The sequence below is a fragment of the Cyrtonyx montezumae genome, unplaced genomic scaffold, assembly GCF_038088225.1.
Source record: "Cyrtonyx montezumae isolate F1298 unplaced genomic scaffold, pur_monq_1.0 scaffold_3, whole genome shotgun sequence".
Classification (NCBI taxonomy): Eukaryota; Metazoa; Chordata; class Aves; order Galliformes; family Odontophoridae; genus Cyrtonyx; species Cyrtonyx montezumae.
Window position 1 is genome coordinate 125,938,108 of NW_027072034.1, and position 16,205 is coordinate 125,954,312.

At 38.0% G+C, this 16,205-nt stretch overlaps 1 protein-coding gene across 1 annotated transcript; it reads left to right on the forward strand.

Moving 5' to 3' along the window:
* The first annotated feature begins 64 nt into the window (after positions 1-64).
* Positions 65-15,890, forward strand: TSPAN8 (tetraspanin 8). Its single transcript, XM_065743336.1, has 8 exons — positions 65-289; positions 4,305-4,367; positions 5,739-5,870; positions 6,482-6,556; positions 6,641-6,748; positions 10,194-10,343; positions 12,190-12,273; positions 15,594-15,890. The coding sequence occupies exons 1-8, from the start codon at positions 230-232 to the stop codon at positions 15,645-15,647; spliced, it is 726 nt and encodes a 241-aa protein (XP_065599408.1). The 5' UTR covers positions 65-229; the 3' UTR covers positions 15,648-15,890.
* Positions 15,891-16,205: the final 315 nt, after the last annotated feature.

Below are 16,205 nucleotides of genomic sequence, written 5' to 3' on the forward strand. Positions count from 1 at the left end.
ATAACACCTGGTAGTGCTTCCCCAGTATTCTGGTTAATGTTTAGCTGTGGAAAACAGTTTAAATAACTGTAGAAGCCTTGGTCACAATTTTTGCCTTTAGAAGCAGATCACAGTGCATTTGATGTGGTCTGAGAGATTTCCTGAAGAAACAGGAACAGCCTTTCTATCGGGGTCAAACTGCTAGGAAAGTTTCTTCTGCAGTTCTCATTTTTGTCTCAGCTTCTTGAAAATGGCAGGTGTAAGCAGATGCTTGAAGTATTCAATGTTCGTCTTCAACTTCTTATTTTGGGTAAGTTGGTGTTTAAATTGTTATTAGTGACACATGTAATGCGTTCAACATTATCTGAAGTCTGTAGATGAAAAAATTATAAAGAAAATCGAGCATAAATGAAACCAGAGCGTGATTCTAAATCAGAGAGAGAAGAATGTTTAATTTTTGCCCTTATTTTGTCTTTTTCTTACAAAAATGTCTTCTCTCTACATTGAAAAGTAGAGCAGCCAGGGTTCTGTTTCCCTGTCTGAAACATGCCCCTCATCTCAAGGGACATCACTCATTTGAGTCAGAAGATAACCATCTCTCCATTATCTTAACATATATTGTTTTCGTGTGCTTGTTTGCTTGCTTGTTTCCTTTGTCTGCTCTTTTCATCCTGAAAGTGTATTTGCAACAGCAGATAGGAAAATGCACTTGTATTTTTAGCTTCCTAATTGATAAATGGTTTTCATATCCTTCTTTGTGGTTCTTTGCTTTATGCTTAGTGTCATAATTAGTTTCTGATGGTGGGCAATAAATGTCTGGGAAATGGTATGGGCTGGCAGTATGGATGGGAGCCATACTGAAATGATTGGCTTCCTCCAGCGTGCAAGGAAATGGGGTTCCTCCCTGTGCCTGGCACAGGATGGCAGGCATCGTTCCAAGGGTAGATTAAATCATATTTGCCTATTTGCCACATCTCAGCCAGTTTGCAAGAGTTTCTGGTCCTGAAAGTTCTGAGAAGTTTTGAGTAAAAGATCATTTCTGTCATGGTTCCACCTCACTTTTAGCTTTCCGATCAGTTTTTCAAGTTCACCTGAAGTTCACTAAAATCAGAAGTGAAACTATCAGCCACAGTCTGTCCAATACCTTGAGGGATGTTTCCTGAGTGAAAAGGTGATATAATTAAAAAGAGTAAGACACACGGAGAGAACTTTCTGTGCCTGTGGCAGCCTGGATGGGACTGAGGAGGGCACAAATGCAACTCTATGGACTTACTTTAAAGGAAGGGGTTAGCACTACCAAGATAGGAGAGAATAGACATGGTGCAAACAGGAATATGGTCAGAGTACAATGAAACTGAATTACTTGAGTTACACACCTGTCTCTAATCCATGGAAATCATGAAATTGCTGAGGTGAAGCACAGGGAACAGCGATTTCCACCTCTCTCACAGCTGTTCTCCTTGGTGCACAAGGAAGTTGGACAAGTGGAAAATTAAACTGAGAGCAAGAAATGAAGGTGACTTTAGCTTTAAGTAGATAACAGCAACGGTCAAAGTTTATCTGGTGTCCTTTCATTTCAAACCTTGTGTGATCTCTCTGGGAGTGTCCCCACCTTTGGAGCTCAGGAGTGGGCTTTCCAGCCATCCTGTGCCTTATTTTGCAGTAGTTCTTACAACATACTCTGGAGCGTCAAAGCCCTGGAAAATGCTACATCAGTCCTGCAAAGTGGGTGCATTGTGAATGGTGTGCCCCTGAGAATAGGAGTTTTGCATCTCTCCCATCTGGGGAAAGAAATCTGAGTGCGTGTTTTTGGAGACCTGTGCTTTGAAGTTGGGTGCATATCTGAAGTTTTTATTAGTCATAGAATCATAGAATGAATCATAGAATGGCTTACGTTGGAGACAGTACCTTAAAGACCAGCCCCTTGCTGTGGGGTGGTTGCCACCCATCAGATCAGGCTGCCAAGGGCCCCATCCAGCTTGGCACTGAACCTGACCTTGTCCTAACAGTTTGGTGTGTTAAACCTGACAATTAAGTCAGACTTTTCCTTTCTCTTTACTTCAGCATTTGCAAGCTCTCCAGCCTCACCTGCCACCCTCATTTGTAAAGCCTCTGCTACTTCACAGCATGCACAGGTGTTGAATTTCTATTTTTGGCACCAAATGTGCAAAATGAGATCCCTATTGTTGGCAACATGATTTCCTGATTGACAACTGAACAACTTTTGAGTACTTGAGATCCCACTTGCAGCCAAAGTGACCTGTTCTCTGTACATTACATCAGGAAAGATACCAAATCTGTGGTAGTCTTCCAATGTTGGGAAAATAGGAATCTTTTTATTTCATCAGAAAATACTGGATCACTAAAAATGAAAAGTTCTTTAGATGAAATTTTATTTTAAGCAAAACATAATAATCAGGTGGGAGTGTTGCAAAAAATGCTAAGTGTTATTTTTTGGCTCTTTGGGAAGGGATCTATTTGATTTGGAATTTCAGTTTTATTCTTCATGTATTCTTGTACACCTTTTGTGTACTATGATGAAAATAAACAAAACATTAGAATTTTACTGAAATTTAACACTTTTATGAGTCTTTTCTAAGTCTTTTTTAGAAATAAAAAATAAATTAGTAATTAAAAAATAGTCATCCTACTGGAAACTTTACTTTAAAAAACAGATTTATTTTTTTTAGTGGGAGAAATAGATATTGGTACATTCAGCTTTATTTACTTCACTACTGTGCTGAGTTCTTATGGGAGGTCCAATATAATGAGTAAAGCATTGGCCAAATATTGTTTGGATTTGCAGCAATAGCTGCTTGAGTGGAAATTTTCACATTAGTAAGAACACATCATTTGATACACAGCTACATGGTTCACATAATGCTGCTGAACAATACCCAAATACAGGGTCATGTGATACCATTGGTTTCTAGGCAGATTCAGTGGGATTCAGATGATTTCAGTAGGGAGTTCTAGTTAAATTTGATAACATGATATAGCTGTCATCGATTGTACAAATTTCTTTTTCATGTTTAAAAAGTACTTATAGCAGCTTTACTTAGAGCAAGAAAATGTGTGGTACTCATGTCTGAGGGCTGGCTCTGTTCCATATTAAATAATCTGCTGAAGTCGTTATGATCTTTGATGCTAAATATTATATGAAGTCTTTTTGAGAGAAAGCATTTTCTAAGAAAAATTATCATAAACATATAAAAATAGCTTTTTCTTTTTCTTTTTTTTATTTTAAAAGGTTAGAAATAGTCCCACTTTTCATGGGAAGCTCATAATCAAATTTCATAGCTATTTCTCACTCAAGTATTAAATTGATACACGTTCTGAATCTTGCTAGACTCTGATCCTCTGTAATTTATCTTTCCTACCAGTCCTCCAAGGTGATACAATCTTCTCATATGATTAGATCTTCAATTACATCTCCCATTCTTTGTGAGCATTACCACAGACAGGGCAAGGAACAGAGTGGCTGGCACAAGGAAAACAGTACCTCAAATATCAACAAAATTAGAGGAAATTGATGATTAGGGAATCTGTCTGGATCTGGGATTTATCTGCCTTGACTTTGACATCTTAAAGAAATTCAGTCCAGGCTTCATTTATAGCCATAGGAAAGAAATTGGTAGTACCAGTGGGTTATTTAACTCATTCGAGGATCTGTGCTCATGACAAGTCAGAGGGTTTAGACTTAGATGTCTATCTTTCACAGGTACAAGACAGAGTAAGGTTATTTTCTATTAAAAAAATGGAAATAGTTACTACCACAGTGTGCATATTATGAGAGGAATATTCTAAAAGTTGAAGACGGATGGATACTTTTGCAATACAGAAAGCAGAAAGACTGTTAGAATTGCTCCTGATAGTTTTACCATGCAGCATATGTCTAAAGATATATGTCCTAAATAACTCTAGCAATAGCAGTTGTACCAGCATTCCTTATCAAATCTCTTTTTTTCATTATACAAGAAACTATGTTCTTTACAGTCATGTTATATACATACTATAGCAATTTATAGCCTTCTCTCATCTAAGAGAATTTCTGTGTGCTTCCCAACCACATGTATAAATCATCAAGGAAATGATGGTTCCTCTGGGGTGGAAACATCAGGGATTTGGTGCATAACTGAAGGTTTAACTATCCTTATGAAGTTTCTTGGATATGAATCAGTATTCTAAGCTCTAGCAATTCATGTTTCTTTCACCTTGTCAAAGAAATGATTTCAGAATTTTGTCCAGCACCTGGCACAATTTGGATGCTGAACTTTAATCTAAAACTGTTGATCTTTCTAAATATTGTTTATTTTTTCCCACAGGTGTGTGGTTGCATCATTTTGGGAGTCTCTATATGGATACGTGTTAGCAAAGATGCTCAAGAGGTAAACATACAATCATGCCTGAACTGTATAAAACATAGAAGATACTATATAGATTTGAACTTCCCAACTGCATTTCCACAAATGTGTGGTGCTTACATTGAGGTGATTTGTGAGGGTAAAGATAAATACATTTTATAAAGTTTAAGAAAAAAAGACATTGCAGGTACTCAGCTAAAGTTTTCATGCTTACTAAATGATCATCTCTAGTATGGTGGCTCAGACAGTGCATTGGAGCTTGGCAAATCATAGCCATATTATTTCTATTCCTGAAGATATTTCCTATTCAGAAAAGCATTAAGTGTTTCCTAAGATAGTTTCCTGAAGTAGCAATAATTACTCTACAAAAGCTATGAATTAAGAATAGGCACCAAAATTGAATGTGGTTTTTTTACATTTTTGCCTCTCTGCAGGCAGAGTTCCCATTCAAAACTAGTGTTATGTTTTGCCTGAGTAATAATTGAAGATACCAGAAGAATTTGGCTGTAGATGAAGAGAGCTTCCTAGGGATAAGTAACAGGAGGTTCTGTACAAGTTGGAGAAGGGAAGAACAAGACATTCTTAAAATTATACTTGTCTGTATACCTTTGCAATTTCCATTAGAAGATGTATGTGAAAGCTTCCAGACATTTTTTCTAATCTGGGCATCAGCCACACTGGAAAATATTCTTTGAACATTTTTCTCTGTTTTGGCCTTTGGTCAGTCCTGTGGGAATCAAATTATTTGATATTTAATATTATGGAGGTATATTAATTGTTTAGTTGAATGTCTCAGACATCAAAATACATTTCTCATTTCTGAAGATATTATTAGAGATCGTGTCTAAAAAAAAAAATAAAAGAAGAAGGGAAAAGGAAAAGAACTGAAAAGGAAAAAAAGAGAAAACCGCTTTGGAAAATATATCTAACTCTTTCCCTCATATATCCAGTATTACTCCTAGAAATGTCCTCTCAGGAAAAGCCACAGAGTGTATTCCTTCTAGTGACAAAGAGAGATTTTGTTTCCTTAACTTTTGGCTAATGTAGGAGAAATTTCAAGATAATCAATATTTTTTGCTTGCTGAAATAAAGCAAAGACTCGTCAACTTAAATCAAATTAAAAAATACTTTGAATATGAGATTTTTATTTACTCTGTGAAGTTGACTTACATCTTCTGCATAGACAAAGGTTGTGAAGAGTTAAGCTCCACCAAGCTCTCCAACAGAATGTTTAAGAAGGAACATTATAGATCTGTTTATTCAAAGAACATAATTTCTCTATGATTGCACATCAATGTATTTATCAGTTATTAAGTAATTGTCTTGTTTGGGGTGAAATGGATATTTTTAGGAGGAATTTATTGCCAATGAAATATTTTTTCCTTCTCTTTTCAGGCTTTGGACATAAACAGCAGCAATATGTTTGTAGGGGTTGATGTGCTGATAGCTGTGGGCTCCATCATTATGATCCTAGGATTTCTGGGGTGCTGTGGTGCCATAAAGGAAAGCCGGTGCATGCTGATCTTGGTAGGAAATTAGAACATTTAGCTATCTTAAACAGACCACAGGTATATTTGGTAAATAAGGTCATTGGTAGTACCAAATGAGGATGGGGTCATTTTTATTTAATCAAATACTTACTTATGGACGTGTGTTTTCATTGCTTACCCTGTGCTTGAGCCCTTTCTGAAATCAAGTGTGGAGGAAATTGTGGTATTCTCATGAAATAGAAGACAAGTTCTGGAGAGGCCTGATCATGTCACTAGTTTTTTTTCCCATACAAATGAAGTTCCCTCCACAGTCTCCCCCAGTATCTATCACATTTATTCTCAGTTACTCTGCCACTACTTCTCCCAGAATGTTTTCCTTGTCCTCCTATCCAACATCTCCCAGCTACACATCATGCCACTACTCCACGGTGTGCCTTTTTTTGATGGCCAATTGGTGATGAGGCACACACCTTGTCTCAATCTCCTATTCTCATATCTGAAGAAGGAAAACTAGAACTGACTAAACTTCCATTCATTCTGTCTAAATGTTTGTAGAGGCACATGAAAGATTAATTTTCACCTAAACAAAATGAGAGCAACTCATTCAAAAGCATTATAGTTTTCTCTCTCCTTTTTTTTTCTTCCTAGTTTTTTATTGGACTGCTGCTAATCCTGATCCTTCAGATCACAGGGGGTATTTTAGGAGCAGTGTACAAACCTCAGGTACAGTATATTCTGCATTTTCATTAAAATCTTCCCAAAGTTTTGTTTCTCCATAGAAAACTAATAAGTAATTTGGATTTGCAGCTCGAGAAAGGACTTAACCTGACACTTACGGAGGCTGTTAATTTATTGAAAGGTAATACAGAAAATGCAAAGCAAGTTCAAGAGTCATGGCAGAAGTTTCAGCTACAAGTAAGTAAAATGTAATTAAAAGTGGGGGTTGCTCTCTGCTCTGTCTCTAAGCTTCGCCTCATGGCTACTCTGCCATAAATTTGAATTTCATTCTCTGGGGATAGGAAAGGTTCTGACTTAAACAAAAATTGGAACATTGCACAAGGGGCTTCTTCTCTCGATATGGCATGAGCTTTCCATGATGTTTTTGGGCAAAATTGTTTTTGAGAGGGTTGGAGCAAGGACACATAACAGGAAGACAGATTTACTGATGTGGATTTTAAAAGCCCGTTTCTCTACTAATCACAGAGTAAGACATTCTCAGTGACTCTAATTGGAATTTTCCAGAAGTCTGGAGGAAATAAATTTGTAGCTAAGTATCTTTCAGTCTTAAACCTCTTCAGTTCACATCAGTGTTCATTACTCTGGTGGTAATACTGCAGAATTCAGAGGGTGTGCAGAGCATGCCTAATGAAATTTTAAAACTCGGTGTGTCTTTGCATTTGCTCTTTGTGGGCTTTTATGTTTTGTTTGTTTGTTTGTTTGTTTGTTTGTTTTGTTATGTTTTTGCATATTTTGTCATTCTAGCAGACTGAATGTGGATTATTAGGTAAATTTTGAACATATGTTAGAGTAAGTTACACATTTTATCAAGTACAGATCCTGTTCTAGCCATGGTTACCTAGAAGGTACAATCTGAATCATCTATTTGAAGCAAGGTGCTGTTGTAAGGGTAGGTTGGAGCACTGGTTTTATTCTCCTATTCAGTCTGTACCTGGACTCACTCAGAGCTTCAACCAGATAAATTTATTTTAGAAGATTAATCTATTTAAGTTGTATTTATTACTTAAATTAAGTTAGTTCACTTAAGGATTTAAGAGTTAAAGACTTCTGTTCACTTTAGGAAAAACAAAAACATACAACACTTGTTTCTTCTTGGGAATAATACCGAAATTTTTCAGTCTCCAAAGATCATTTTCATGGCATTTGCTTTAGTTTGGACTAGTGATGGACAGTTCTAATGTCTGAATGGTCTTAGTAGCATTTCTTGACCTATGGAAAATCTTCCTTTCCTGTTCAAGCTACCATGTTCCCATTTCCTTTCAGAAGGACATGGAAGATGAAGTTACTTAATACCTACATAAATGAGCCTTCTTTTTACAGGGTCTTTAGTGATAACATTTCTAAGCAAATGATGGTAACATTTTAGCAAACTCTGCTAATCCCCACCATCACTTTATTTCCTGGTCTGAAATCAACCCTCTACAGGTCCTTTCTTGAGATGTTATCTCAGAGCTGGATGGCTCCTGCTCCAGGGGAGGGTTTTCTCCTCAGGAGCAAGGCCATCTCTGCACCTGGGGCACACATGGACTCTGTGTCATCCCTGTGGTGCTGAAAAGCCTGCTTTCCCTTTACAGTTGGCCCCAAGAAATGAGACTGACAGTTAGATAAGCTTCAAAGTGAGAAGGCTTCTTTCTCCTTTGTTACAGATTTCCTGTTTCAAAGGGAAGCTGCTCCTTCAGTGTATCCCAGCTAAGATCTATCCAGCACTCCATAGGCAAGAACACTGGACAAGAAAACTTCAGCACAGCATTTGATGTGGAAGTTTTGTTTTGCCTTTTTTTCCCTGTGTTTATATATATTCTGATTTCTTCCACCTGCAGGATACCAGAAGGTGGGCACTTCATACCACTCTGGTGCTGGACATCACACAGAGAATACCCCTGAATTTCACAATTATAATTTGTGGTGTGTGTCCCCACCATGCTCCTGCTGCCACCAGTTTCTATACACTGAAAAATATCTACTGTTTTTTTTCTTACTCCCTAATGGAAGATTTTTTCGATGTGTAGGCTTAACAGATTCCTATATTTTTAAAGGCTGCTGGTGTGAAAGGAAAAGAACTAAGAAGCAATATTTAGGTAGCTTAGATTACGTTCACTTCTTTTCCATTTCATCTCCAGCTCTTTTCTCTGCTTCTGAGCCAATTTATACCTCCTGATATAATAAGCACCTTACTAGAGGGATGGCTGAAAGGTGAGCAAGATGACAAATATCATGATTACTTTATTAATGTTTAAATTGACTAAGTTTCCTTTCTTATGCCCAACAGCCTTTGTTTTCATGCAAAATAACATGAGCATTTCCAGCTGGCTTTTCAAAGAGGGAGGACACAAATACAAGTCTGCATCCTTGAGCTTCAGTGGCTTGAATATAGTGGAACATGAGGTGAAACTGCACCTGGTTTAAGTTTCACAACCCCCACATGGAGCCCTGGCCTACCCAGTTCATTTCTAATTTAAAGGGCTAATCATCATTAGAGGTAGTTGTTTTTCTGGATATCGCAGTATTTTATGTAGGAATATTACTTTTTTCAGCCTGGCTTTTCAAGATGTGTTTTACTGTGGATGTTGTTTACCACATGCTGAGGGAAGGCTTGATTCCGAAAACTTAAAATACCCAGCATTGATCCATGCTGTGTTCTGGCATTGACAATTACTAGCTTTACAGTATCTTAATTTGATCACTGTATATTACGCATAGAATCGCAGAATCACAGAATTGCTGGGGTTGGAAGGGACCTGAAGAGATCATCGAGTCCAGCCCCCCTGCTAAAGCAGGTCACCCACAATAGGTTGCATAGGTAGGCATCCAGCCAGGTCTTGAATATTTCCATAGAAATAGATTCCACAACCTCTCTGGAAAACCTATTCCAGTGCTCCTCCACTCTTACATAAAGAAATTCTTCTGCATGTTTGTATGGTATTTATGATTTCCAAGTTTTAAGGCATTACTCCTTGTCCTGTCACTACACATTACCAAGAAGAGCTTGGCCTCGTCCATTTGTCTCTCACCTCCATTTAGACATGTATAAACAAGTTTCAGATCCTTCCTCAGTCTTCTTTTCTCCATGCTGAACATACCCAGGTTACTCAGCTTTTCCTGAGGGTGATGCTCCAGGCCTATATTGACAATCTGTTTTTCTTTTTCTTCTTTTCTTTTTCTTTTTCTTTTTCTTTTTCTTTTTCTTTTTCTTTTTCTTTTTCTTTTTCTTTTTCTTTTTCTTTTTCTTTTTCTTTTTCTTTTTCTTTTTCTTTTTCTTTTTCTTTTTCTTTTTCTTTTTCTTTTTCTTTTTCTTTTTCTTTTTTTTCTTTTTCTTTTCCTTTTCCTTTTCCTTTTCCTTTTCCTTTTCCTTTTCCTTTTCCTTTTCCTTTTCCTTTTCCTTTTCCTTTTCCTTTTCCTTTTCCTTTTCCTTTTCCTTTTTCTTTTTTTGAACTTGTACTCTCACGTTCTTATAATTGGTTTGGAAATGTAAGGAATATTTGACACAGATATCAATCTGGAAAATGACCAGATGGGAAAAGAGGAAAGGAAATTACTGCTCCCCTCAGCTCCCTCTCCTCCACTCCACTCATGGCAAACCACCACATTTTTCCTTATCTTCCCATGTCTTCTATTCTTGCAGAGTCAGTGCTGTGGTTTGGTCAATGGGCCTGCAGACTGGGGAAGCAATATTAATCTTGTTATTGATGGCAAAGCAGTCTGTGAGTGTGAACAACAGTATGAAGAAAAAAACCTCTGCACCAATTTTGGAGGCAGACGTGTTTTTAAACAGGTAAGAAAAGTACAATATTCCACTTTTCCTTTCAAAAAGAGGCTTTAAGAGAGTTGTGACTGGCATAGACAACAGTTCCATCTCCTCCCAAAAAGATGAAGTTCAGCCTTCTCTTTTTTTAGCCAGAATTACCTCTGTACCAACAGTTGTGAAATTACTTTGCATACATGAAACATGTGGCTGCTTCCTCTTCCTGAGATGTCTCTGTTTCCACTGTTAACTCCTCTACCTATAGGACTTGAGAATTCTGTGCAGACATTTGGGTGAAAACTGCTATTATGGCTTCAGGATCAGTGTATACCTCTGGATCAGAGCAATATGTCAGCTACTCTTTGGATCTCACTTCTCCTTTGGAAGATGATGCTCCCACCAGAGCTCATTTTGGTTGTAGACATGCTGACTCAGAGGTTAAGAGATACTGAAAAGTGAACACATTAAATGCCAGACCTTGGGTTTTTTAGCCTTATTCTAAAAAAACATAATCATTTTGCAGAATAGACTGAAAGGACACTTTTATACATTTTAGGTTTCCTGGCAGTGCAATTAAAATGCAACATGCAACAACGATGGTCTTTTGAAGGACTTGTGGCAATTAATATAATAATGACGAAAAAATGCCTGGTGATGGGTACCATGAAAGCATACTCAAAAATCAGTAGGTGGGCAGAAGAAATCTTGATTTGTTTCACAACTTATCTGTCTGTTTACATGGAAACTGACCACTATGCATGCAAAGAAAAGCATGTGGAAGACTAGGCCAAATAGCCGCGATTTTAAAATGCTGGTGGCATGAAGTTCACTGATCTGTATCTAGTGCAATGCAAATTTTAGCACACATCTAAAGCTAACTGTGTACTATTCTAAAAGTCTTGCCTGAATGTGGATTTCTTCACTATGTAGTCCCACAGAAGCAAATACTGTTTTGAAGCATGGAAAAACTCTGGTTAAGTAGAGAATGCCAGAACCCAATCTGGATAACGTATGAAGAGGGTGTTTGGGCCACAATTTTGGTCTTTTGGGCCTCAGGCAAGCCCTCAAAGAACACTTAAAAAACCATCAGTGACATTATTGGAGGTAAAAGATATTGTTCTCGTGAATATACATATTTTATGGTAGTGCTAGATTCTAGTAAAGACATTCAATTCTTGTCATACAAGAAAATAAAGTACAGTTCTGAGTCACCCTAATTAAGAGGTTTCTAGAAGGACTGGAAGGAAAGGAACTATAGGTTTATTGTGAGGGGTGGAATATGGTGAAGGCATATAACTATACATTATATTTTGTGGTAGTGTATGTAGTATTGAAACAGTACTATAGTTGGGATGGATTAAAGCTGCATTTGGCTTCACAGTTCCCAGACAGAGCTTAGTCACCTGAAGGGCATGACATGTAAGCCTTATAAGAACAGAAATATGCATTTATAAATAAGAACAGTAGCTTTATATATGTATATATATATACGTACTTGAGATATGATCATTCTCTTCTTTCCAGTCAAAATCCAAGACCATCAATCATTTGTCAAAAAGAATATTTAATCTTGGGTTTATATCCAAATATATTTAGTTGAGGCTAATCTTAAATTATGGGTTTTGAGGTCTAAAACTAAAAGACCAGATTAGTGGGAAAAATCAGTCAAACTCATCTTCATCATTGGGAAGGCAAAGGCTGTGTATCTGCCTCATAACACAAGGTACATACAGTTGTGTTATTGTTAACAACAAACTAAAGTCAATTCAAATCATTTTTCTTCTACATAGAGAGAAGATATTTTAGAAGATATGCTCCTAATAACCTTAGGATAATCTTTTTTACCTATAATTAATTGTTTTATTTTATTTTTCAGTCTTGTAAAACAGTGATTCTTGATTTCTTTAAGAAGCATATGGACATAATTATGGGGATCGCATTTGGAATGGCAATTATTGAGGTACCAGTATATACTATTAAAATATTTAGTGATTGGCAAGCAATATGTTCTACTTAGAAATACACTGAGAATGGGATTAGAATACTTGGTTTACCCAATCTACAGACAAGGGACAACCACTTCTAATCTTAGCTACAATCTTATTATTATTTCCTATAAACTACATATGGCTGTTGAGTTGAGAAACTCAGGTGAGACCAGAGCACCCTGTATAAGCATATCTCACCACACTTTTTTCTGCAAAGATCTGACAGGTCTGCAGCCAGGCAGTGGCTTGACAGTGAGCCCTACGGACAAAGGGACGTGCAGAGTCCCAGCCTCAAACAGACAAGAGGCAAAGTAGCTGTTCTTCTCTTTCTTCACTGAAGGAAAAATACATCCTATACAAAAAATTTGTAGTCTGCAAAATACATACTCTCATTATGGGTAATTATGATATGAAATTATTATTCCAAAGGCATAATTTAACTATCAAGATGATTTGTGACGGTGCCTGAGTGCACATCTGCACTGCTCTGTATATCCAAATGTGCAAAAAATGTGGTACATGTGAGCACTTTAATGTCTTCATCATTCATTGAAGATTAATATGCAAAATTTCCTCCAGAAGGAGGAGGAAAATCAATGAGGTGATACAATCAGCTACCTGATGAATTATAAGCTTTAATAAGGTGAAAATGGCAAAAAAAAAAAAAAAAAAAAAAAAACCAAAAAAAAACAGAGGATTTCATCATGTTGCTTTCTTTGGTCATTTTCATTCTTTTCACTATTCCTGTGTGGTTTCTCTCCTGCCCCACTCGCTCCTGCAGATGGATGTTTCAGGGAAAAGCAGAATGATGAAGATTGCTGTGCAGAGTTCACTTTGTTATTCTGAGTGAAAACTTCTTAACATCATTGGCAGGGAGCTGTTACTCATGGTATGAGAGTGGGCTAGAGCCCCAGCTCTGATATACACTTCCAGGAAAATAATTGTAAGCAGGGAACAGTTACACAGCTGCAGCACTGCAAGATGACAAGAGCCTGTTGCTCTGCAGAGACTCCATGTTATTTAAGTTTCTATATGTGGACTCCAGCCCATATGTAGAGTTTGGGGAAACAGGTAAAATAAATATAAGAATAAAATAATGTAAGAATTAAAGGAAAGTCTCTAAAAATATATGTATAAAATTGTATCTCTTAAACGTTTTTATCAGTGACATAGACAATGGAATCGAGTGCACCCTCAGCAAGTTTGCAGATGACACCAAGCTGAGTGGTACAGTCGATACACTGGAAGGAAGCAAAGCCATCCAGAGGGACCTGACAGGCAGGAGAAGTGGATCTGTGTGAACCTAATGAGGTTCAACAAGGCCAAGTGCAAGGTGCATAGGTTGAGGCAATGACAGGCATTTAAACAGACTGGGGGAACAGTCCCGAGGAGAAGGACTTGGGAATTATGGTGGACAAGAGGCTGGACATGAGTCAGCAGCATGAACTTGTAGCCTGGAGGGCCAGCTATATCCTGGACTGCAGTAAAAAAGGGGCGGCCAGCAGGGAGAGGGAGGTGATTGTCCCCCTCTACTCAGCTCTTGTGAGGCCCCATCTGGAGTACTGTGTCCAGACCTGGGGCCCCCCGCACAAGAAAGACACAGAGCTCTTAGAACGAGTCCAGAGGAGGGGCACTAAAATGACCAGAGGGCTGGTGTATATATCCTATGAGGAAAGGCTGAGGGAACTGGGCTTGTTTAGCTTGGGGAAACAAGGCTCCAGGGAGACCACATTGCAGTCTTCCAGTACTTGAAGGGAGTGTATAAACAGGAGGGGGGAATGACTGCTTACACGGGTGGACAGTGATAGGACAAGGGGGAATGGTTTTAAACTAAGACAGGGGAAATGTAGGTTAGATGTCAGGAGGAAGTTCTTCACTCAGAGGGTGGTGGTGCACTGGAACAGATTTCCCAAAGAGGTTGTGGATGCCCCATCCCCAGAGGCAGTCAAGGCAAGGCTGGGTGTGGCTCTGGGCAGCCTGCTTTAGTGTCTGGTGGCTGTGCCCATGCCACGGGGGTTGAAACTACATGGTCTTTGAGTTCCCTTTCAGCCCTGGCCATTCTGTGATTCTATCATTCTATGATTCTCTGATTCTATCTATCCAGAAAGTTGTAAGTCACTTTGCTCTAGTTAACTGCAGACATATTTTTTATAGCCTTTAGTTCGTTGACCATCATTATTCCTTTTCCTCCAGTTATCATTTTGCTGTGGACATTGCTTCTCTCAGTCATAAAAAGATTAGAAAACAGAACAAGTAAACAATACGAGTGCAGCCTTAGCTGGTACAAATTGTCAGCTGACAATTCACACTCATTGAAGGTTTACCCTTTCCAAAGATTTAATTTATATATCTCAAGTAACACCAAATAAAAGGCCACATGCTTAGCCAACTCTGCACTCCTGAAAACGTCAAATAAAAATAAATGGACAGAGGAAAGGGCTCTTTTCTAGCTTTCCCTCTCTGCCTGCTCCATCGTACCCTTTGTGGGCTGTTAATGGCTTCGGGTCACTTTGTTAGCAGAAATAATTCTGAGAAAAAATGACCCAGTTTCTCTTGGGTACAGGTGAAAATTGTTTAATTTTTAATTCAGGTTGTTTAATTTTTAATCTCAGAAGGAAGCTTTTTGATCTCATCTCGGCAGTTGTCTGTCACAGGTTGTGGAAAATCATCCAGTAATTCCCACCCCAGAATATGATCTTACCAATTTTTTTTACCTTCCTTAGTGGACTCAGATTTTCTACCCCATTTCTATTAGTGATGAATATAAAATAGTTGCATTTGCTATTCAATAAAGGTGGGCTATGTACATGTGTACAGTCATATGCCTGTAGACATACACACACTTGTGTACATATGTTGAGATTAAAGATAAGAGAGTGGCAGAAGAAAACAAGAGAGATTTCAAAGGGAAACTACCTTTAGAATGCTCAGTGGAATCAGAAAGTTCCTCTGAATTTCTTAGAAAACTATTTTTTTTTTTTAGTTTCTTGAACACTTTAAAATTCTAGAGTTACAGGGATCCTCATTCACAAAGTCAATCCATGTTTTACATAAATGAATTTTTTCCTTTGTATCTGCAGTCTTACATGTGATTCATAACAATTTCATGTACATTGGCAATATTCTAAATTCGTATTCTTAAAGAACTACTTTGGAAGAGGTCTTCTGCATAGTAGATGTAGCCTGCATGTAAATCCAAGACATTTGCAAACAGAATGTTCTCTCTGTGTATCAGTTGTATCTTGGGATTTTTAGGACTGCCAAGTAATACCAGAAATGTTTTCCTTTCCAGGTTCTTGGTTTGGTGTTTTCTATGTGCCTGTACTGCCAGATCCAGAGAAAATGAAACTGTGGAAGTGTCAGAACAATGTCATCAGCCAAATCGAGACCTTTGTAGATAGAGAGATGTTTGCCTTGGCATGTTCTGATAAATATATACATGTCTCAGGCAGCTGTTCTGATGAAAGTGGCACCCACTTTGCACACAGATGCAACACAGTTCTCAAAATGACCTCTTTACACTTTGTAAGATGTAATGATGTGAATGTGAGTTTTTATTTGCAATAAATATCTTTCTTTGTGTTCCTGATGAGTTTATTTTGTCTGAAGATAACATTTAAGTCACGTTGAGATTTGAGCTCACCATGTGCACATATCACACCACTCATAGCAGAATCATCACAAACATTAATCTGGGCTCATTCATGTGTCCATGTCTCAAGGGAGGTGCCTGGTGCTCAGTGTTGGGCCTCCCTCAATGTGCCAGGTACCTTGCTTTCGTTTGGAGTTGTGACAGGTGGTGGGCTGCCAGGACCTTCCTGGCTGTCCCAAGTGGGAATGCCTTATAGTCCTGATTTTCCAGAGAGGTGCTGGCCCAGGGGGCACTCTGACAGAAAGTAAAAAG

What these genes read in the sequence shown, in the direction of transcription:
- TSPAN8 (XM_065743336.1), top strand. Translation starts at nt 230, where the DNA reads ATGGCAGGTGTAAGCAGATGCTTGAAGTATTCAATGTTCGTCTTCAAC. An exon ending in TTAGCAAAGATGCTCAAGAG is followed by an intron (nt 4,368 to 5,738) that starts GTAAACATACAA and finishes TTCTCTTTTCAG; the next exon opens with GCTTTGGACATAAACAGCAG. An exon ending in TTGGAATGGCAATTATTGAG is followed by an intron (nt 12,274 to 15,593) that starts GTACCAGTATAT and finishes TTTCCTTTCCAG; the next exon opens with GTTCTTGGTTTGGTGTTTTC.